Source organism: Rhododendron vialii, chromosome 11a (genome assembly GCF_030253575.1).
Source record: "Rhododendron vialii isolate Sample 1 chromosome 11a, ASM3025357v1".
NCBI classification, from domain to species: Eukaryota; Viridiplantae; Streptophyta; class Magnoliopsida; order Ericales; family Ericaceae; genus Rhododendron; species Rhododendron vialii.
The window spans coordinates 24,096,061-24,118,539 of NC_080567.1; the positions used below are offsets into that span (position 1 = coordinate 24,096,061).

Genomic DNA, 22,479 nt, shown 5'->3' on the forward strand with positions numbered 1-22,479 from the left:
CAAATCTATCAAATGTTTGCAAAAATTTGATCGAAGCAATATTTGTTTAAAGAAAAATAAATAGTCGTAGTGTGACCGTCCATTTCTGTTGTGACAAATATGCTTCGTTCATATAGATGTCGAGGTCTCATCAATCTCATTATTTTATACAGATAACATAAACATCAAGACTTATAAAATGAATGACCTGCATCATCAAACGAATTAAGACTTGTCAAATGAATGACTTGCATCATCAAACGAATTCTTAACTAAACCCATCGCACATCAGGTTGGGAGATGCTGCCAAGCGGGGGTGCTTGGCAACAGTACCGAGCCTTCGATCAGGCCCTTCATCTCGGAAGTCAACGGTTTGGATCTTAACTGAGCAATTGACAGTTCAAATTTAAATGTTCTCAGATTCAATATGAGCCATCCATGCTGTGACAAATGACCGTGCCACTCGGCAGCCCACTTTGCAACATTCCTAATACCTCATAAAATGAGATTTGTGAAAATCTCATTTGACAATCCAAGTCATTCATTTTGTATGTCTCTGTAACCATATTGTTGATGTTAGAAATCAAATCGATCAAATGTTTGCAAAAATTTGATCGAAGCAATATTTGTTTAAAGAAAAATAAATAGTCGTAGTGTGACCGTCCATTTCTGTTGTGACAAATATGCTTCGTTCATATAGATGTCGAGGTCTCATCAATCTCATTATTTTATACAGATAACATAAACATCAAGACTTATAAAATGAATGACCTGCATCATCAAACGAATTAAGACTTGTCAAATGAATGACTTGCATCATCAAACGAATTCTTAACTAAACCCATCGCACATCAGGTTGGGAGATGCTGCCAAGCGGGGGTGCTTGGCAACAGTACCGAGCCTTCGATCAGGCCCTTCATCTCGGAAGTCGACGGTTTGGATCTTAACTGAGCAATTGACAGTTCAAATTTAAATGTTCTCAGATTCAATATGAGCCATCCATGCCGTGACAAATGACCGTGCCACTCGGCAGCCCACTTTGCAAGGGGTGTTTGACAGCATCCCGCGTTCGCATCCCGTGTTCGCATGATCCACATCAAAAACACCAAACAAGAGATCATCTTCACCTTATCTAAATTCGAGAAATTGCGGCGGTCATTAACTCGAGTAGTTTGGCAGTATGTTCTATATGCCTAAACATATTTAGGCAGAAGTTGCATAACACGAAGAATTGAAAAGGGAACTTGTGATTTGTGAGTTCAGGAGAGCATACATGAATTCAAGAGGGGGGAAGGCAATGGATCCCAACAGCCCTCAATGGCCGCCGGACCTTCCGCTGATAGTACGTTTCTTGATTGTGGTCCGTGGCATCGTCAGTGACCTTTCCCGCCGCCCCGACGGCACCGTCAACCGCTGCCTACTGGACCTCTTCGACCCGAAAACCCCTGCTTCCGCCGAACCCAAAGACGGCGTCTCCTCCACCGATACCACCATTGAGGAATCCAGCCACCGCAAGCTCTGGTTCCGCCTCTTCACGCCCTCCTCCTCCTCCTCGGCCACCCTCCAGCTACCGCTGATTGTCTACTTCCACGGCGGCGGATTCTTCAACTCCGCCCCAAATTCTTTCGCCTTCGATGCCCTCTGCCGCCAGTTTTCCAAGAAGGTACCCGCCGTCGTCGTCTCCGTCAGCTACCGTCGTACGCCGGAGCACCGCTGCCCGTCTCCTTACGAGGACGGGCTCGACACGTTGAAATTCCTCGACGACAACGCTGCCGTTTTGCTGCCGGCCGCGGACCTCGGCCGGTGCTTTGTCGCCGGAGACAGCGCTGGTGGGAACATAGCCCACCACGTAGTTGTCAAGTACGTATTATTTGTGGTTCTCCGTCCGCCCGCACATTTGTTGATCCATTTTTAAAATTTGTCATTTTTTATTATTTATATCTTTTAATTTATATTGGTTTTCATCATTTTGCGAACTTCTTATAATACGACTAATTGAGATTTATAAAAATTCGTATTATGAATTTTTAAAATCCATATTGAAAAATATGAGCAATAAAAAATGACATACAAGTAAATTTCAAGGATGGACCAAAAAATGCGGACGGAAGTAGTAGTTTTTTTTGGAATGTATGTTATGTATTTTGACCACACATTTACTAATCAATTTTGGTACAACCACAAACACACACATAAACACTCACAATACATGTATGCTCTACACGCGCTTCTACATGCATGTAGAGCCCACTCTAGAGTATTTCTATGTATGCGTGTTTGTATTTGTGTGAATGTGTTTATGGTTGCAAACTATATATTGTTTCCTAATAAGTGAGATTTTGTGTATATTATTATTGGTTAACAATGCTTCATTAGGCCATCCACAGTGGTATAATCAAATGTTAATTGTTTTTAAAGTTAACAATATTTGTGCAAAATATGACTCACAATGGTATAATCAAACTTAGCAACATCCTTAAAAATAATCAAATTTTAGGTTTTGGATAACCAAAACTAGCAACATTTTTCAATAATCAAAAGCATTTTTAAGCTTTGGATAACCAATTTTAGGCTGTGGACCCCTTATTTTGGTTATGGATTAGAAGCGACCATTGTGAACCTCAACATTGGTAAGCTTAATAACCTTTTAAATGAATAATCAAAAGCTGATGTGTCAACTTTTGATTATCCATTTTTGATTATACCATTGTGGATGGCCTTAGTTCAATTATGATAATCTCTAAACACCTGTTATAAATTGCTGGAACTCAGGTCTTGCAAGTACAAATTCAGTAGGTTGAAAATCAAGGGACTCGTGGGGATTCAGCCGTTTTATGGTGGAGTAGATCGTACTGAATCCGAAAAAGCTCTTTACAGGGCTCCGATTGTGAATTTGGACCGGGCCGATTGGATGTGGAAGGCGTTTCTGCCGGTTGGGTCGGACCGGGACCACGAGGCGTCAAATGTGAGCGGGCCGAATAGAATTGATATTTCCGGGTTGGATTTTCCAGAGACGTTGGTAGCGGTTGGCGGTTTCGACCCGTTTAAGGATCGGCAGCAGAGTTATTGTGATTGGTTGAGGAGCTGTGGGAAGCAAGTGAAGTCCGTGTTCTATCCGAATGCGTTTCATGGGTTTTATGGTTTTCCCGGATCCCAAATTCCTGATACCGGTTTGTTAATTTCCGAGGTCCGAGACTTCATTGAAAAGTGCAAGGAGATTACCTAGTTTGGTGCAGTGTCCATGCAGAAGGTACTTTCATAATAGAAATTCTTCCGTACCAAAATGATTTGTCCGGTTCATTAAATGAGGACCGAAGATGACATAGTTTTCCTGGGAAAATTCAGAATTTTATCAATAATTTACTGCATATGAAGGAGTTCTTTCAATTTATAAAAAAAGTTCGAAGTACATTATTTTTAAGTACTTGTCTTGCAGACCGAATAAATATTTTGAGACGAGGTATCTATTTTTTCAGTAACCCTTGAAAGGTACTTGCAATGGGGGTGTTGGTGAACACATCGTTGCGTACGTGTAAGAGGACGACTAAGGTAGATGGTCCATTATGCTTGGGCATATTATTTGATGAACGAAGTTACATGTGGTTCTTATACTATATTCAACAAAGTCGTGTGAACATGAATCCTTTTAGCGAAATTATAAAATAATCCGGAAGCATTGCTACATGGTATTTTTGTAAGGTCTATCGCTAAGTGTATGGACCCACATAAACGTGTGATTGTAAAATGATCCGGAGTACTATATGGGTCGTGAATTAGGCCTGATCTTGGTCTTCGGTAGACCCAAAATCAGAACTCATCAATGTCTGAAATGGTGTGCTTGTATTGACTTCATTTTTGGTTTTTAAGTTAAACCGGTTTGGACGGGACCCATCTCGGGTCGTTGCAGTCTGGGTTTTCGTCAAACCCGAGCTGAACCTAAAATTTGCAACTAAAACCAAACCCGAGCTGAACCTAAAATTTGCAACCGAAACCGAAACGTGACGGGTTTTCCTTCACCTACACCGTAATTGTATCCAACGGGGATCAGATCGGTTCAGTTTTTGCCGACCGTTTTTGTGTATATATTTACCTGAGGGCATTTACGTGAAAGTATGTACGTTGCGTGCGTGTGTGTATTTCAGGGCATTTATGAAATATATATTGGTGCAGATATATTGTATAAAATCGAACCTCAGAGGATACCCACGGGTTTTTTCAAGTAAGAGTGTTATAATCTTTGTAGATCAGTTTTTGGTATCCATCAAACGGGTCGAGATTGGCATTCCGTAAGGGGTCCGATCTCCTCTGTCGTGAAATTCCCTGTGCCTTTGTGCCGAGGGGTTTTCAGGCCATTGAATTTATTAAAAAAAAAAGTTTATTAAAAAAAAAACAAAAAAAGCACACAATCCAATTGTTGAAAAACCCCGCGACACAGGTTTTCGGCACAAAAAATCTTGCCTCATTCCGTCGACCCATTTGGTGTTCAAACTGTCAGTCAAGACAATAGTTGCCTCATTTTTTTTAAGGAAATGATATTAACATTCCAAAAATTGATGTAGACACTCCAAAATCAGTACAACTCCAAAGCCACTTTCCTTTGTTTTTTGGAGTGTCTGCATCAATTTTTAGAGTGTCAATATCATTTCCCTTTTTTTATGGTGATGACTAATAATTGCAGTATTTTATTTACATAGACACTTGAGTGTTGTGTGTACGTTTTGGAATGAATGTGATATATATGGTTCTCTTTACGGATATGTGAAAGTGGAAATCTCTTAATAATTCTCATGCAGGGAAATGATATTGGCACTCCAAAAATAAAGAAAAGTGACTTTGAAGTTACACTGATTTTGGAGTGCCTGCATCAATTTTTAGAGTGTCAATATCATTTCCCATGCAATATTGTGACAGATCATAAGAAGGGATAAAGGAGAGAAAAACAAACCATTCAAATCATGGTAAAAATAAGAAGAAGGTTCTATGATCTAGCTAGTCTTCATGTGTTATCGCTGCACACAGTGTCCTCTATTTGGGTGTTCGTTACTTGGTTGATTATTGGTCGTTTAATGTGGATCAGCTTGTCGCTAGTGGAATCACTTCTGCAACTGTTTCTCTAGGCTTTGCTTTCACATCTCCGACATAATATATTCTTTGGTTTTTGTAGTGTTGTCGGTGTACATTGGGCATTTTTTCTCTTCACGTTGTAATAGTTTGCACACAAGAGTTTTGATTTTGTTGCTAGTACGGCATTAATGAGTTTTTTACTCTTCCAAAACATAAAGAAGGGATAAAGAATAGATTGTGCGCAATTCATATTTCCCTGCTGCCAGCCTCCTGCTTCCATTCTACTTCTCTAAAGCCATTATTGGGGTTGCGTATTCAGACAGAAAAATCTAGTGATTTGGAGCATTATTGCCAAAAAACTCAAGTACTCTCGTGAAAGTGTGTTTTCTAAGTACCATTTTGACAAAAAATTACTTGGAGAAAACATGGCCAATTTTGGAATTTTCCCTCGACACAATTTTATCCCTTTTTTTTTTTGGTGGGAGAGTAAGAACTTCATTAACGAACAAGATTACAACCTACCATGTGAATCTAATACAATTGGTAAAAGACATAATAAACACGTTAAAGACAAATAACATATCCAAAACAAATAAAGGATACATCTAGAGATAAATTAATCGGGCGGTCAGTTGTTGGAGAAGCGCATGTAGGTAGGTTTGGATTTTGAATGTTTGATCTTGTTGTTGGAAATTTACGAAATTTCAGGTGAATGAAACCGGGATTTTGGAGGGTCTACCGAGGCAACCAGTCCCGGGTTCGTCGTATCTGGACACCCCACAATCAATAGACGTATTGAATTGTGGGATTTCGTAACCCCTGGCCATGATGGTGTAATCAATCCCGTAACCTCCCTCCTTGATGGCAGAATTCAAATTCTGAATTCATTGTGCAGAATTCAATGTGTGGAGTTATTCAGCCCTCATCTCTCTATAAATTGAGGCATCCCGTTTTGATCAGGACACAAGCAATTCCACAATCCTTGCATATTCTGAATTTCGTTTTTGAGAGAGAAAGGCAGACGGTAGTCAGTTCGCCAAGGCGGTCGACGGCGGTGTTCCGACGGCTTGCGGTTTAGCCGAGCCAACCCTGGGAGGAAGACGCCGAACACGAACCTACAACACCGACGGTAGGCGGCGAATCTTTCTTAAGGAGACTGTGGTACCACACAGGACTCGGTTTGGTTTTGAAAATTCTGTTTGTATCTCGCTCTTACAATTTATCTACTGTTATGTATTTGTAATTTGTTTCGATCATGTAATTGTTATCAATGAAATTGTTCTCTGGATTTTTTGCCTTTTGCCGAATTTTTCCCAACACTTGTTTCTCTGTTCTGAGGAAAAAAGGTATTCATTGATTGATAAAAACATACTGTCAAGGGATATATGGTCGGTGAGGAGTGAGGAAAAAGGGCAGAAACCAACTCATAATTTGCTTTAAAGCTAGGCAATATGGGGGTGAGGACATACATAGTGCGGTGTTCGTTGGGTGACTGTTAAGTGAGGTGTTAAAGTAGTGGTTGCAACTTGCACTGGTGTTATGCACATGCCCATCTTTTACGCCAGTGACGTGAGCAGACAGTCGAAATCTTGACCGTCTAATGCTGCAATCAATAGTTCAGATATGTTTAGAAACTGCTCGTATGAAGATTTGAATTCTTCTCACGAAGAGTTTGTGAGCAGATATGAACCTTTGATTTTTTCAATGTGCGGCCTGTATTAGAACTGATTTCTCTTCTCCTGTCTAAAACTTGGACCTGGGAGAATCTGAACAAAGAATTTATTTTCTGGGGTAAATTTCACTGCACTCCCTTGAAATTTAATTGACCCCCTGGAATTTTTGACAAAGGCAGGAACTCCAATGTGAGTTTTGAAATATCACTTACCTCCCTTCATTTTGTTGACAATGTCTTTTCCCTCCGTCATGAATTTACCTGTTCTCCCTTGGAATTTTTGTCCCCATGAAGTTTCTGACAATGGCAGGAACTTCCAATGTGATTTCTGAAATACTATCATCGATCTTCCTCCAACCCACATTGATTTATTTATTCACTCTTGGACTGATCATAAGGTTCTCAAACTCGAATTCAAGGCCAACGCATAACTACGAAACTTCAAAACTACGTTCAACTTTATCTCGATGAAGTGAAAATCAAGTCGAGGTCCAAGCAAATTTCCATCGGTTCATTCGGTTTCAACGACCAGACTCTTTTCTATTCCGTTTCAAAGAGGACAATTTTTTTTGCCCTCGATCCCTTTTGAAGCGGACGGATTCATATAATCCCAATGTGATTCAACAAAATGTTATACATCACTATCAGATCGTATCTATGCAGGATAACAAGAAACCGAAAACGAAGTAAGAAGAGGAGATTCAACAAGCAATTTTTAGTTCTACGAAAATAAGAAGAAAAAAATTGAGAGCTTCCTTCTGTTTGGCCTCCAAATGGCACTGGCCTAATCAAACATACATCTTTCCCAACACACTGACATAAACTTTTCAGCATGCATCACAAGTGCAACTTAAAATAACATCAGAACAAAATCCGTTTACAAGACGATTTCATCAATTTTCTACAAAATCGAAATCAGGTTCAAGAAACAGGTGCTGCGGACATCACTTCTATCTCCTCTGGTGTAAAAGGAATTGGCTTTGTGGGCGCAGGGAGTCTTCCAATGCTATCAACTTTATCTCTCTGTTTTGGGGGAGGCGCTGCTTTTGGCAGCAACCTGCCCTTTTTCTCGAACCATTCGGGCTTGAGCAGTGCCCTGAAGCCCAAGTTGTTATAGTACACTCTCCTCACAGACCCTCCAACGGTTTCAACTGCCGCCTTTGCCCTAATAGGCACCCTGGAAACCTGCAACCGTTCACTATCAGTTCTCTGTTGCAAGAGGAAAGTAGTGACTCAAAAGTAAATTGAAAAGAAGATTGTACTACAAAATTACAAACATGTTCACTTGGAAGTTTGGGATCATTGCTACTCCTAATTTCTCATTTTTTTGGATGGGTCAAGAAGTAAGAGACACCAAACAAAATCCAAACAGTAAAGTGTAGTGGATGAGATAAGCGTGCAACGAAAGACAGTCTTGATACGCATATGCATACAGATACAACCTTTTGATCATGACTAGACTACTGCTTCGTTATGGGGACAAGAACAAATAGGAAAACATAAAACATAACCATGAGCTGATTACATCGGCTTGCTAAGGAGAAACTTGTTTGTTTCATTTGCATGACACACAAACTTTATTCAAACATGACCAAAAGTTGTCCAGTGGAAAGTACTTCTAAGCAACCTCAACCCAAAAAAAAATAAAGAAAAGAAGACTAACGGGAAGGAAAGAAAGAAAGAAACAGAAAGACTGAATCAGGATAAGCAAGAACTTCAATAACTCAAGTCTCCCCAATCCATGCATGAACTGATGTCTCCGACACTCCATTCAATCTATAAAATGTTGACACCTCAAGCAAGAGTATCATGGATTCAGCCTTTTATATGGAATACCATCTCCATTCCACTCTATGTAGACATTTCATCTCTTTTAAAGTGAATGCACAAGATGATGTCATGATGCCACTTCACATGGGTTTTAAAAACTAATCACTATGTCGTTTTGATATAAAAGCAGGAAAACTATTCTCAACTTAACGGTGGAGTTTTCCCGCTTTTACATCACAAAAATGGTGCATTGCACTCAAAGCACCTGCATTAAAAGATCAAGGCCAACTCTTCTTTGCATTTGCCACCATAGTTGTCAAATCGTGAATCGAATCGAGAATCGAAATGGTCATTTTTCGAATCGTGAATCGCTCTGATTCAGTCATGACTTCTATAATGCATAGAAACCTATGCTTATTGATTAGGGTAACAACAATATATACTACAAATGAAAAATCTAGACCTAAATCAATAAATACTTTCTTCTAAATGATGATTTGATAATAACGTGGAATATTAGGTAAGTTGCATTTATTGCAACTACCAAGAGATGATGGTAAAGCCTACTTATGGTTCTTTTTTACGAAAGAGTTATAAGTACAAAACAAACCCTTAGAAGGTCTATTCCATTTATCTTCCTCATTTTCGATTCACTCTTGTAATAAATCTCTTTTTCTTATTATCTATCCATATAACATAGAAAATAGATGACATATAACAATACTAGACCTTAAAAAAATATTTGAACCCTTTTCAAACAACAAAAGAAGCAAAACGAGAGAAAAATGAATTTCGGAAATTTTAAGTGAATCGAACGATTCACTGATTCACTTACGATTCTCAGCTATTTCCGATTCGGCCGCCTATTCGTATCGATTACCCACCGAATCGTATCGAATCGTACGATACGAATCGTAAATCACCGATTCACTTACGATTCTCAGCTATTTCCGATTCGGCAGCCTATTCGTATCGATTACCCACCGAATCGTACGATACGAATCGTGAATCGTACGATTCTGACAACTATGTTTGCCACAGCTCAACTTCTTGATGATGATGTCATCATTGCTTCTACTTACATAAAGAATGCCAATATGTAAACTACTAAAAAGCACATGCCGCTAACAACTTGTTTAACTGTTGTCCTCATTGCAACTGTACGGCCATTTTTTTCTGCAAGGCATTGCATCAAGTGATGCTAAGACAGAATCACAACAAGAGACACTTCAACTATATTGTCCTTGTAAGAAAGACACGAAGGGTAGCGTTGCTGGGAAGAAACCGAAAAATGGCTATTGTTAGTTTAAAAAGTACAAATGATAGTTTGTTTGAACAACTGATTTTAGTTAACCACTATTGGTGAAACCGGGGTAGTTTGCATTAGCTTATATAATCCATGTGAAGAGGCCTCATTTGACACATCCTTTTTAATGGAGATGAGTTGTCAACATAACAAGGAAAAGAATGCAGATTTCCACCCATGTACGGAATGGAGAGGATTTAAATCCAAATTCATACAAAGACAACAAAACCAAGTAAGAGAAACATTATTAAGGCACCAGTTCATGGCCATAAAAGTGTAAGCAACACGCGTAGTGTTTGAACAAAGATTACCTCCAGATGAATAGGCCACTTTATATGTTCAGAACCTCGTCCCATTAATCTGGCACCATCTCTTATCTGCTTCCCGATGGCTCCAGAATCCTACGGCCATAGTAATAAACATCACAATCAACCAAAGCATAAAATAAGTTTAGTTAGAAAATAAAACCGTAATAAAGTTTCTACCTTAAGAGTTTTCATCGCGATCAACTCTGATGAATCTATCTTCCCTGCATTTATCAGTTTCGCAATCTTTCCTAGTCCCACGGACTGCCAAAATAAAGGCAATTCATCAAGGTGTGAACTCATTGAAAAGTGACACCAAAACCTCTTTCAAACACAAAAGACCTAACGATCAGTACGGAAATATTTCCCAATGTTTTAGCTATTTGCATCATAAGAACATATGAATGGGATTTCTATGACAGGATATATAAACAGGAAGACAATTCTCCATATGGTCGATTGAAAATAGCATCCACAAGCAACAAGACAGCGGCACACAAGTGCCAAAAATCTAAACATATAGGGGATCAACTAGTAATTACTGAATACAATTATACTGCATATGGTATATTGCCAACAAACAGTATTTGTCAGCCATAAACATCCCATGAGCATTAGGAAGTATGACTATAAAAAATTTAGGGCAATCAAGTGGACACTATTCATCTCTTACCTTTTCCATGTACTTATATAGTTATATGTTGCGTTTAACCAGTCAATTAGCCAAAAGAGTGAGCATCGATGTGTTAATTATATTATGCAATTTTTTTTATAAATCCGATGGTTCCTGTTCCCATTTAACTTAAGTTACTAGCTCAAAAGTTTATGACATGGAAGTGCGATATTTGTAACTTTGATATTTAACTAGAAGATTAATGGTGTAGAGTTTGTAGAAGCCCTTCATTCATGCAAATGCTTAACATTTTAACTCTCTTTGAGGTTTGAAGGAAGAGGAAGGGGGCAGAAAGGAATAAAAAGAAAAAACAGCCATTGTAAAGTCAATATAATTCAACTTAGAGATGTATCACCTAAGAAGCAAGGACACTTAAAATAAGGTGGCACTCCTCGGACACACACTCCTCGGATTGTCTCAAACACGTGTCCGACACTATTTTTTTGTGTCCATGACTCCATAATTAGGAAACAAAAATCTAATTCAAACACATCGAACTCTTTCTACAATGTGTTTGATGCTTTTTTGGTGTCTGGCTAACAAACAAATAAACAGAAAAACAGAGTCATTTTATACTTTGATGGGGAAATGGCCTCGGATGATAAGATATCTTCTTGTTTGATCCACAAAATGGGACGGGATTCGATTCCGAAAAACTTCCAAAATAGAGCAAACAAGTTCTATGTGTTCTCCATAAAATGACATTACAGAACAGAATCTTGAAATTGCAACCAAACCAATCACATGAATGATAGGAGCAAAACCCAGAAAAGGTTAAACCAAATATACCTGAGACGTGAGGCTAAAGGGGTTCTTAAACCCCCTTTTCGGCATCGTCCGCCGCATCGGAGTCTGCCCCCCTTCAAACCCAAATTTCATAGTCCCCCTCGCCCTCTGCCCCTTATGACCCCTTCCAGCAGTCTTCCCCTTGCCTGACCCAATCCCCCGACCCTTCCTTCTTCTTCTTTCTAGCACCTTTGTTGTCTCTCAAATCATTCAACTCAGAATGCTGTAAGCCCTCAAACCCAGATTCAGATCATGCCCCAAAATACCCACATGGGAATGAGGGGTAAAATTCGAACTTTGCAAGAAATGCGAAGGAGGTGGTGGTGATGGAAGTAACCGTGGGGTGATTGACGTGGGTTTGGCGTGGATTGAAGAACCGTTGTGGATTGAGGTTGCGATTAATAGCGATAGCCTTCTTCTCAACATTTTTATTGGGAATTTGTTTGATTTACGTCTAGAAATTAGGGTTTTGAGAAATGGAAGGGAAGGGTTTAGCAATGGTTCTCAGGTTCTGTTCGATAGATGCGTACAATGGCCATTGCAAGTGAAAACGAAGTGAATGGAATTTTACCCCGTACTTCGCGTGTCGTGAACAATCTGTTGGACCCACTGATATTAATCCACCTGTCAGCTTAAGTTGGCTGCAGAAAATTGGTTTGGCCGTTGAAATGTATTCCAAATAGCAATTAGACCCTTTCATCCACATAAACTAGCACTCACCAATCTGTCTAATTAAAAACACTACATAACATGCAAGAGAGACAAAAAACATAACCTGCAAGAGAGAGACAGAGAAAAAAAAATTCAAATGGGATACTTTTCCAACTCTAAGCGTAAAAAAGAAACAAAAAAAAAAGAGAGAATAAGAACAGGATCTGGTTGTACGCACGTCGCCATCTTCCCACGAGTCGTTTTCCCATCCTAAAACACGAATAGGTCATAATATGAAGAAAGCTACAAAAACATTCCACAAATTCAGCCCCCTTTTTTTTACAAACACTTGCATTCAAATGCAGGTTTTCAAGAATGCAGAGATCAGCATTTACAGTTTATGCACTTTGCAGAACACACAATCAAACAATTGTTTCTTTTTTTGGTTGTTGATAAACTGTTACAAAACATTAGCACTCAATCTAGCTCTTGTAGACCCCCATTAATGGAGATGCTACTGGATGTGATTCACAATATAGGACACGCTGGATTTTGCAGAGACCTTGGTTTCATTCATAACCCGCTAACCACCAAATTTGTGCTCAGGAAGAAGGGAATTAGCTGACTAAATGGTAGGCATCAGTTCTCATCATTCGTTACAGAAAACCCCCAAGTGATTGATTAAAACAAGAGGCAAATGTTGGATTAAAACAGTAAGCATTTTTTTTTTTTTTTACTTACAACGGGGCTGTCACAAAAAAACCCCCTAATTTCTGCAGAAAAGGGAAACCCTAATTTCTGGTTTTGCTGATTTCGAACGGGTCTCGAACCATAACCAGATTCTTCGAGAGATTCAAGAGATTCTTTTAACATCAAAATAAGGACATAAAAGCTATACACACCACAAAGGTAGCAAATCTCTTGTACCAGAGGGAGAGGAAGAGAGAGAGTAAAACCCTAATTTCGAATCGGCAAAAAAAGCCCTAATTTCTGTTCGAATCGGCAAAAAAAGCCCTAACCAGATTCTTCGAAGCAGAGATATCATCCAAGGTATCTCTCTCTCTCTCTCTCTCAACGCGTAACAAATGGGAAATGGACTCAGTCTTACCCGGTTCCCCTTGACCCGTTATTCCCATTTGAACCGCGTGTTATGTTTTTAAGTGGCCTCTAATCACAGCCGTTGGATTAGATCCAACGGCTCACATGAAAAGTCCGGATTTAACAGTTTGTCCGGGGATAACTGATAGGAAAACCCGTGTGTGTGTATAAATATATATATATATACACACACACATACACACTAGCGTTCAACCCGTTCTATGCACGGGCAAAATTAACCCGCTCTAGCATTGTACCCGTTCGATGCACGAGACAATTAATAAAAGTAGGTTCGAACGGGCACAACGCTAGAACGGGTTAGTTTTGCCCGTGCATAGAACGGGTTGAACCCTAGTTTATTAGAAAAACATAATGGTAGCATGTGAACATTAAACACAATTACTGTTATTCAAACTATATGGTGACAATTAAAGAAACAACTCTTGAATTTAACCAAGTGTCAAAGCTGAATTTCTGGAGATGATTCTCATACCAAAAATAGATGATTTGTTTTAATGGTCTGATCGCTTAGGACCAGCAAATCAGTTGTAGGATCTTTGACTTGTATGATTGCTTGTGATTAGGGAGTTAGTGGTAAATGGCTTAATCTTTGGGATTGGATAGTTGTAAACATTTATTGTATAGAATAATAAAGAGTATAAGAAGAGGGTCTTCCTAAGGGAATGACAACACAGTTTTCCAGAAATATACTTACTCATAGATTTGTCATGGTATCAGAGCCCTAGATATGGTGTCTCGTTTTTAGAAGTGTAAGCATCTTAGAATCCATTCTTGGTTTTGTGTTGAAGTCATCAGTTGTTCTAGAGGTATCATCCTTCTCAAGTACTCAAGTCAGTCAGCTTTTTTTTTCTCTGTCATTTTTTAGAGTTTCCTTTGTGATTAAGAATGTCAGAAAAATCAGAAATCTTGCCCATCAAGATGGATGGGAAAAATTATTTTTCTTGGGAGTTTCAATTTCGCATGTTTGTGAAAGGGAAAGAATTATGGGGACACATAGATGAGTCCATTCCTAAACCAACTCAAAATGCTGAAAAAGCAAAGTGGGAAAGTAATGATGCCAAGGTAATCACTTGGATTTTAAGCTCAGTAGATTCCAAAATTGTTCTCAATTTGCGTTCTTATACTTGTGCTAAAGATATGTGGGCTTATCTAAAGAAGATTTACAATCAAGATAAATTAGCTAGAAGATTTCAGCTTGAATTAGACATATCTGAATACTCCCAATGGACTATGTCTATTCAAGAATATTATTCTGGGTTCATTAATATTTGGGCTGAATATAAGGAGCTTGTTTATGCTAATGTTTCGATTGAGGGTTTAAAGACTCTTCAAGCAGTGCATGAAATCACTCAAAGAGATCAGTTTCTAATGAAACTGAGACGCGAATTTGAACCTGTCCTTTCAAATCAGATGAGTAGGGCACCCACCCCATCATTGGAGACTTGCTTGAGTGAACTTCTCCGAGACGAACAACGATGCTTGACTCAGGCAGCGCTCAAACGGAAAGATATTGGTTCTAATCCACTGGATGCAGCTTTTGCAACTCAGGCTAGAGGAAAGGATGTGAGCACAAAACAGTGCTACAGCTGCAAAGAGTTTGGCCATATAGCCATTAATTGCAAAAAGAAGTATTGCAACTACTGCAAGAAGCTTGGACACTTGATCACAGAATGTCGTCGCCGACCTCAAAATCGATCTCCTAATGCTTTTTATGCTGCTCCTGCTGAGGGTTCGCACATGGTTCCTAATGCTTTCTATGTTGCTCCTGCTAATACTTCTACTACTTCCAGTGCTATGACTCCAGAGGTAGTTCAACAAATGATTCAATCTACATTCTCAGCTTTTTGCCTCACAGGTAAAACTACCTCATCTCCTATTTGGTATGTTGTCCAATCACATGACTTTTTCCTCAACACAACTTGCAAATATAAAGCCATATGTGGGTAACTTGCAAATACAAACCGCTAATGGTGAAGTTGTGCCAATCAAAGCAATGGGTGATATTCCTCATACTTTGCCCTTGCATAATGTTTTCCATACACCACGTTTGGCTTCTAATCTTATATCTGTTGGTCAACTGGTTGATGACAATTGCAACGTCTCATTTTCCAAATCTGGTTGCATTGTGTAGGATCAGGCGTCGGGGAAAGTGATCGGGAAGGAACCTAAATGTGGAAGGATGTTTCCTATTCGTTTATCTAGCTATCCCAAGAATAAATCCTTGTTTTCATTACTTTGTTCTACCTCTACTCCATCATATCAGATGTGGCATAAAAGATTGGGGCATCCTAATGCCAAAAAATTGTTGTTCATGTTGAAATCTGATTTGCTCTTGAATAAAGATCCTATTTCTTTACAAGATGTTTTGTTCCATTATGATAGTTGCAAATTGGGTAAAAGCAAAGCTCTTCCTTTTCCAATTCACAATGACATAACTACCAATTGCTTTGACTTGATTCACAAGGATGTTTGGGGGATTGCACCTGTTTCTTCTCATTCTCACCACAAATACTTTGTTACGTTCATAGATGACTATAGTCGTTACACGTGGGTCTATTTCTTGCATCATAAATCTGGTGTTTCCGATGCCTTCAAACGCTTCATGGCTTATGTCAAAAATCAATTTTCCACATCTATAAAAGTTTTGTGATCTGATTCTAGTGGAGAGTACATAGATCATCGATTTCAAAATTATCTTCAAAGTGAAGGAATAATTTCCCAGCGAACTTGCTCGTATACTCCTCAGTAGAATGGGGTCGCTGAACGAAAAAATCGACATCTCTTGGATGTTACCAGAACACTTCTTCTTGATGCATTTGTTCCAACTCATTTTTGGGTCGAAGCTCTATCTACGGTTGTGCATCTTATCAATAAACTACCTTCACCCAATCTTCAAAAGCAATCTCCACACTTTCGGTTGCACAAAACTCATCCCGACTACAACCAATTGCATACTTTTGGTTGTCTTTGTTATGTTCACTTGCCAGCACCAAATCGGAACAAATTAACAACACAATCTGCACGTTGTGAATTCCTTGGGTATGCGCCTAATCAAAAGGGATTTTTGTGTTATGATCCTTCCGTTCTTCGCATTCGCATTTCTCGTCATGTTGTCTTTGTTGAAAATCATTATTTTTTCCAAAATCATCATGCTTTTACTCCTCCATCATCATACTCTTACCTTCCTGACTTTGATAGCATTTCTCCAACTTTGACAAGGTTTAAACCTGGGATTGTATATCAACGAAGAGGTAACACTACCATTCCACCAGACGGTCCTAACCGCGAATGCTCCCCGGCTCCTGATCCAAGTCCTAAACCTCCTCAACTTTGAAGATCCACTCACCCATCTAGACCACCTGAACGCTTGTCGTTTTTAGCCACTTCATCCCCGACATCAATTCCAGCCACTTATTCACAAGCAATGCAGCATTCATGTCGGCAAAAAGCAATGCAGGAAGAATTGAAAGCTCTAGAGAAAAACCACACTTGGGACATTGTCCCTTGTCCAATTGCCCATAAACCGATTGGTTGCAAATGGGTTTACTCAGTTAAACTCAAATCTGATGGCTCCTTAGAATGATACAAAGTTCGGTTGGTGGCTCTTGGAAATAGACAAGAGTATGGCATTAATTATGAGGAGACTTTTGCTCCTGTGGCTAAAATGACAACCGTTCGTGCACTGATTTCTATCGCAGCTTCTCAATCTTGGCATTTATTTCAAATGGATGTGAAAAATGCCTTCTTACATGGTGATCTTAAAGAAGAAGTCTATATGAAACTTCCTCCGGGTATCCAAAGGAATTCTATTATAGATGTATGTCGTCTACGACGGTCTCTTTATGGGCTAAAACAAGCACCGCGGGCTTGGTTTGAAAAGTTTCATCAGACTCTTCATCAACTTGGTTTAAGTCAAAGTGCTACTGATCCTTCTCTATTTATTCGTCGCTCAGTTGCTGGTATAACTATTCTCCTTGTATATGTCGACGACATCATCATCATGGGCACGGATATGAAAGGTATTCATCAGCTACGAGAATCTCTACATTCTTCTTTTCATATGAAGGATCTTGGAACCCTCACCTACTCCCTAGGACTTGAAGTACATAAGTCAACTCAAAGGATTTTTGTTAATCAGTCCAAATATGCAAAAGACCTTATTGCTTTGGCTGGTCTTGAGAACTCAACTCCAGTGGACACTCCACTTGAGGTTAATGTCAAATATCGGAAAGATGAAGGCAATTTACTCTCCGATCCTACGGCATATAGACAGCTAGTAAGCAGCTTGATCTACTTAACAATGACCAGACCGGATATTTCCTACGCTGTCAATTTGATGAGTCAGTTCATGCACCAACCTCGGCATCTTCATCTAGCAACTGTCAAGCGAATCATTCGCTATTTATTGGGAACTCCAGAGCGTGGGTTATTCTACAAAGCTGGTTCATCTATCCAGCTTTCAGCTTATAGTGACGCTGATTGGGCTGGATGTCCAGACTCACGTCGATCTACAATTGGGTGGTGCATGTATCTTGGTGATGCTCTTATTTCGTGGAAATGTAAGAAGCAAGAAAGGGTTTCAAAATCTTCCACCGAAGCTGAATATCGAGCCATGTCTTCTGCATGTTCTGAGATTGTTTGGCTGCATCACTAGCTCCATGAATTAAGCTTTCCACAAGTGGATCCCACGCCTTTGCATGCTGATAATCTGAGTGCCATACGTATTGCTGAAAATCCGGTACTTCACGAACGAAGTAAACACATTGAGGTGGACTGCCACTACATTCGTAAAGCCTGTACTGATCACATCATTACTTTGCCTCATGTGTCCGCCGAATTTCAAACCGCAGATGTTTTCACAAAAGCATTGGCAAAGACTCGTCACCAGTTCTTAGTTGACAAATTGATACTGGTCAATTCACCCGCATCAATTTGAGGGGAGGTGTCAAAGCTGAATTTCTGGAGAAGATTCTCATACCAAAAATAGATGATTTGTTTTAATGGTCTGATTGCTTAGGACCAGCAAATCAGTTGTAGGATCTTTGACTTGTATGATTGCTTGCGATTAGGGAATTAGTGGTAAATGGCTTAATCTTTGGGATTGGATAGTTGTAAACATTTATTGTATAGAATAATGAAGAGTATAAGAAGAGGGTCTTCCTAAGGGAATGACAACACAGTTTTCCAGAAATATACTTACTCATAGATTTGTCAGTAAGTTGATTTCCTCTTCGCTGAGTTCGACGGGACCCCAACTCCATTTTCCTCCATTCTGTTTAAAAAAAAAAAAAACCAATGTCATTTTTTTTTTCACACTGTATATAAATGTAGTGTTGTTTGAGAAGTCTCCAAATGGCTATTTTTAGTTTTCCAGAATTGTGGAATTTTCTTAATTGAACGAACATGTTGAAAACCAACTGCAAAACACATGCTTTAATTTCCACCCCCACCCCGACGGCTTGCACCCTCTCCCCTCATCCCCACTCCATAACTGAACACTTGAATACTTCGACTCTTTTAAAGTTGTTTGTCTTTGTTTGTAATTTATGCTTCCCGTGTTTAGTTTATGTTTTAATCTCCTCTCAATATTTATGTTCTCATTTGTTTTCTTAATTAATCTGATGCACATAGAGATATAAAAAGCTTCAAGCTCTTTCCTGCCTCAATTACCCTTCTTCTTTTTTTTCCTCGGCCCTTTCTCAATTACCCTAGGTTGCCACAACGTAGCTTACAGCATTTTCCTTGGGTACTTTGTACATTTACAGATTGAGAAATCCATGATTTAGCTTTCAACTTTTTTTTTATTTTTTATAGTGAATAGACTTGGGGTAAATATGCAATGTTTAGTCAGCCAAATACTTGGGCAAACCTACCTCAATTTTTTTCAAGGAAAATTTGTGTGCTTTGCAATTTTTTTGTTGTTGTTATGATACTTTTTTTTTTTCATCCCATCAAGCCTAGAGGTATCATATATCAGTAATTGGTTTTGGCAAAGGTTTTGACTTTCAACTTTTTTTTTTATAGTGAATAGACTTGGGGTAAATATAGCAATGTTTAGTCAGCCAAATACTTGGGCAAACCTACCTTAATTTTTTTCAAGGAAAATTTGTGTGCTTTGCAATTTTGTTGTTGTTGTTATGTTACTTTTTTTTTTTCATCCCATCAAGCCTAGAGGTATCATATATCAGTAATTGGTTTTGGCAGGTTTAAGGTTTTGACCAAGTTCGGAGGCAAGGGGTCAATTTTATGCCGGAGTGACAGACTGAAACGCAGAACGTGGGCTAATTCTCTCTCCTCCCGTTCTATGCACATCGACCCTGTGGTAAAGACCATGTATATAAATTGACCTTAAGGTTTTAGCACATAAAATTTATTAGAAAGCCAATCGAACACCCAATAATCCTATTAAGATAAACTGACCCAGGTCAAAATAAGCCAAACTAACATGTAAGGTTAGTAAAGTCATGAGAATCAATATCTTACAAAAACTGACTCAATATCGTACATGTAATATGTTAGTTTAAGTTCTTTGCCTATCAAAAAAAATATATGTTAGTTTAAGTTTTTCGCTGTCAATTTTTTCAGTTTGTCTTTTTTACTGACCCAATAAGCCTATCAAAATTTCAAAACTAACCTTACTAAATTAGATTCTAAATTGAAAAAAAAGACAAAAACCCAGTAAAATATTTTTGGGTTCAATCTATCAATTCTCTTGGATCAACTTACTTGGTTGAATTCAAGAAATCCCTGAGGCCCGTGATCAGCAATTAACTTCATGCGATAGCTATGGTCAATTTATTAAAGTTGTACAATTATGGGCGGTAACGGATCATTTATGGCTTACCCAGCAAAAAATTCGAAACTAAACCACGAAATCAAAAAGGGAAATTGTCATGTTAAGTACACGAATCCAATTACCAACTAAAATTTGGATGTGAGCATTCTGTTATACATGAAAAACTTACGCCATTCAAACATCTATAAGAGTTAAACGAACGAAATTACAACCAAATTTTGAAAGAAGGATCCATGACCCAGTTCTGCATTAATTTTTTTATGCACAGGACAAAACACAATGGCGGAAAATGGAGTTGGGGTCCAATCTATCAATTATGTCGAACTTAGCGAAGAGGAAATCAACTACTGTAATTGGTTTTATAAACCAAATGCCAAACCCATGCCCAGAATCAAATCAAACGCAAAACAAAAAAAAACACATTAATTTAACTCAAACAACCATCATATCCACCCAATTCTTGATTCTGACACTAACCCATTTTCTTTTTTACAAAACTAAGCAAACCCATTTCTTTTTTTTCGTTTCAAACAAAGCTAAATGAACACAGAAACAATAGAGACCCACTGACCTCAATATTTTGTTGTGAAGATACTCGGATACCTCGTACACCGATGCACGAAATTAGCATCACCCACAGTCCTCCTGATCTGCCGTTGCTTGAGAGAGTAAAGGAGTGAAGGAGTAATCCTACTTTTCTGTCGAGGGCGGGGGTGGTACGGTTCTGTCAAGAGCGGGGGGGGGGACGGTGGTAATTGGCGGCGAAGTCAATCTGTGAAAGTTTGAGGGAGGAGTGAGGCGGGGATTCATAGGCCATGAGAGAGTGAGAGGTGGGGGTGTGGGAGAGAGGCGTGGGGTGGTGGCGGTTGAGGAATGGAGAAAGAGATGGATGCCGGAGCCGAATTGGAGGAGTAGCTGTGCAAAACGTAGGTGGTTTTTTTTAAAATAGAAAAGGAAAATTCGAAGCATGTGAATGTGTATTAAATGGTGTAAAAAATACACAAAAATATGTATTCTTTTTGTCTTCTGGTGTACTTATCGTCAGCCCAGTGGGCTGACAATAGCAAGACCATTTTGAGAGTTCAACTACATTCTCTTAGGATATTGATAGATAGATAGATAATAATGTAGTATATATATTATAGGGTCGGGTTTGACGGGTTACTTAGGTGCCGACCCTGACCCCGAACCGAAACCGAAAATTCTGCACATCGCAAAACGTAACCGACCGAATCACTGGTTCGGAGCCGTCCGAGACCCCTCGGGTCGGGTCGGGCCCGCGAACCTACGGGTAATTTGCTCACCCCTAGGTGTAAGTCAGGCTCGAGTTCGGCTCGGGTTCGAGTTCGGCTTGTTAAAAATTTTCAAAGCTCAGGCTTAGCTCGTTAGACTTAAATGAGCCGAACCGAGCCGAATTCAAGCTCGAATACAGTTCATTTTCGAATATAGCTTTGGCTAGAATACAGTTCATCTCCCGAACCCCTTCACTAGAATAGACCCGACCTTGTGTTAGAATGTCATGAATTAGTTCCAATACTGGTACAAGCCTTTCTTAAATTCTCATTAAAAAAAAAAAACACATCTGAAATATTAGAGGAGGGGATTTCGTTCCCTTCATTTCAGAGTTTTTCGAAATCAATTTGGCCCCTAAATGAAGTCTTGTAATATTAGAGGAGAGAATTTTGTAGAAAAAAACCCAATCTGGAAACAAACAATAAGAGAGTATAAGAATACGCAGTAGATGAGGTGGAGAGAGGCGGTGGAGGTGGTGGAAAGAGGCTGTGGAGAAACCCTAACTTTAATGTCTTCGTTTGTAACTCTGTATCGAGTCTATCTTTTCTTTGTTGATTCGAGTATCGAGTTTGTCGACTATCGACAATATACCGGAGTACAGAAGTCGTAATATTTAAATTATACATATACCCTTAAAATATATAATATTAATGAATAGACCCCTAAAGTATTAATAATTATTTTTTGACCTCAAATTCGCGAATCTATTCGAGCCGAATACTATTAGACTTAGGTTCGGCTCATTTATGGAATGAGGCCTAAAATGGAGGTTCAGGTTTAGTTCGTTTAGTAGACGAGTCGAACTCGAATGAGCCTTTATCTAGCCGAACCTCGAATAGTTCGCGAACAGCCTTTGAGTCTAACGACAATAGAATGTATTTCTCCATTATATTTAACTATAGAAAATTAGAGGCCGGTCCTCTTTTTTAGGCTCGGTTTGAACCCAACCCTGAATATTATTTCCAAACCTGCATAGGCTCGGATATGTTATATCATGGCCTTTTTGCCCTTTTTATTCCATCTCGTCACTCCATCTCGATATCATCTAGCAAACCCTCTCTCTCT

The 22,479-nt window shown here is 39.1% G+C and overlaps 2 protein-coding genes across 2 annotated transcripts; one reads left to right on the forward strand and one right to left on the reverse strand.

Annotated features, from left to right (window-relative positions):
• Positions 1–802: 802 nt before the first annotated feature.
• LOC131306610 (probable carboxylesterase 18) lies at positions 803–3,400 on the forward strand. The gene is made up of 2 exons (XM_058332962.1): positions 803–1,839; positions 2,752–3,400. The coding sequence occupies exons 1-2, from the start codon at positions 1,253–1,255 to the stop codon at positions 3,203–3,205; spliced, it is 1,041 nt and encodes a 346-aa protein (XP_058188945.1). The 5' UTR covers positions 803–1,252; the 3' UTR covers positions 3,206–3,400.
• Positions 3,401–7,427: 4,027 nt separating this feature from the next.
• Positions 7,428–21,043, reverse strand: LOC131306611 (uncharacterized). The gene is given in 6 exon segments (XM_058332963.1): positions 7,428–7,900; positions 10,103–10,192; positions 10,277–10,360; positions 11,559–12,196; positions 12,276–12,330; positions 20,693–21,043. Coding segments are annotated over 4 exon segments (861 nt in total). The 5' UTR covers positions 11,982–12,196; positions 12,276–12,330; positions 20,693–21,043; the 3' UTR covers positions 7,428–7,636.
• Between the last annotated feature and the right edge of the window lie 1,436 nt (positions 21,044–22,479).

Excerpts from the sequence above, each read along its gene's own strand:
- LOC131306610 (XM_058332962.1), top strand. The coding sequence starts at position 1,253 with ATGAATTCAAGAGGGGGGAAGGCAATGGATCCCAACAGCCCTCAATGG. Across the intron at positions 1,840-2,751 it reads GCCCACCACGTAGTTGTCAA|GTCTTGCAAGTACAAATTCA; the intron begins GTACGTATTATT and ends GCTGGAACTCAG.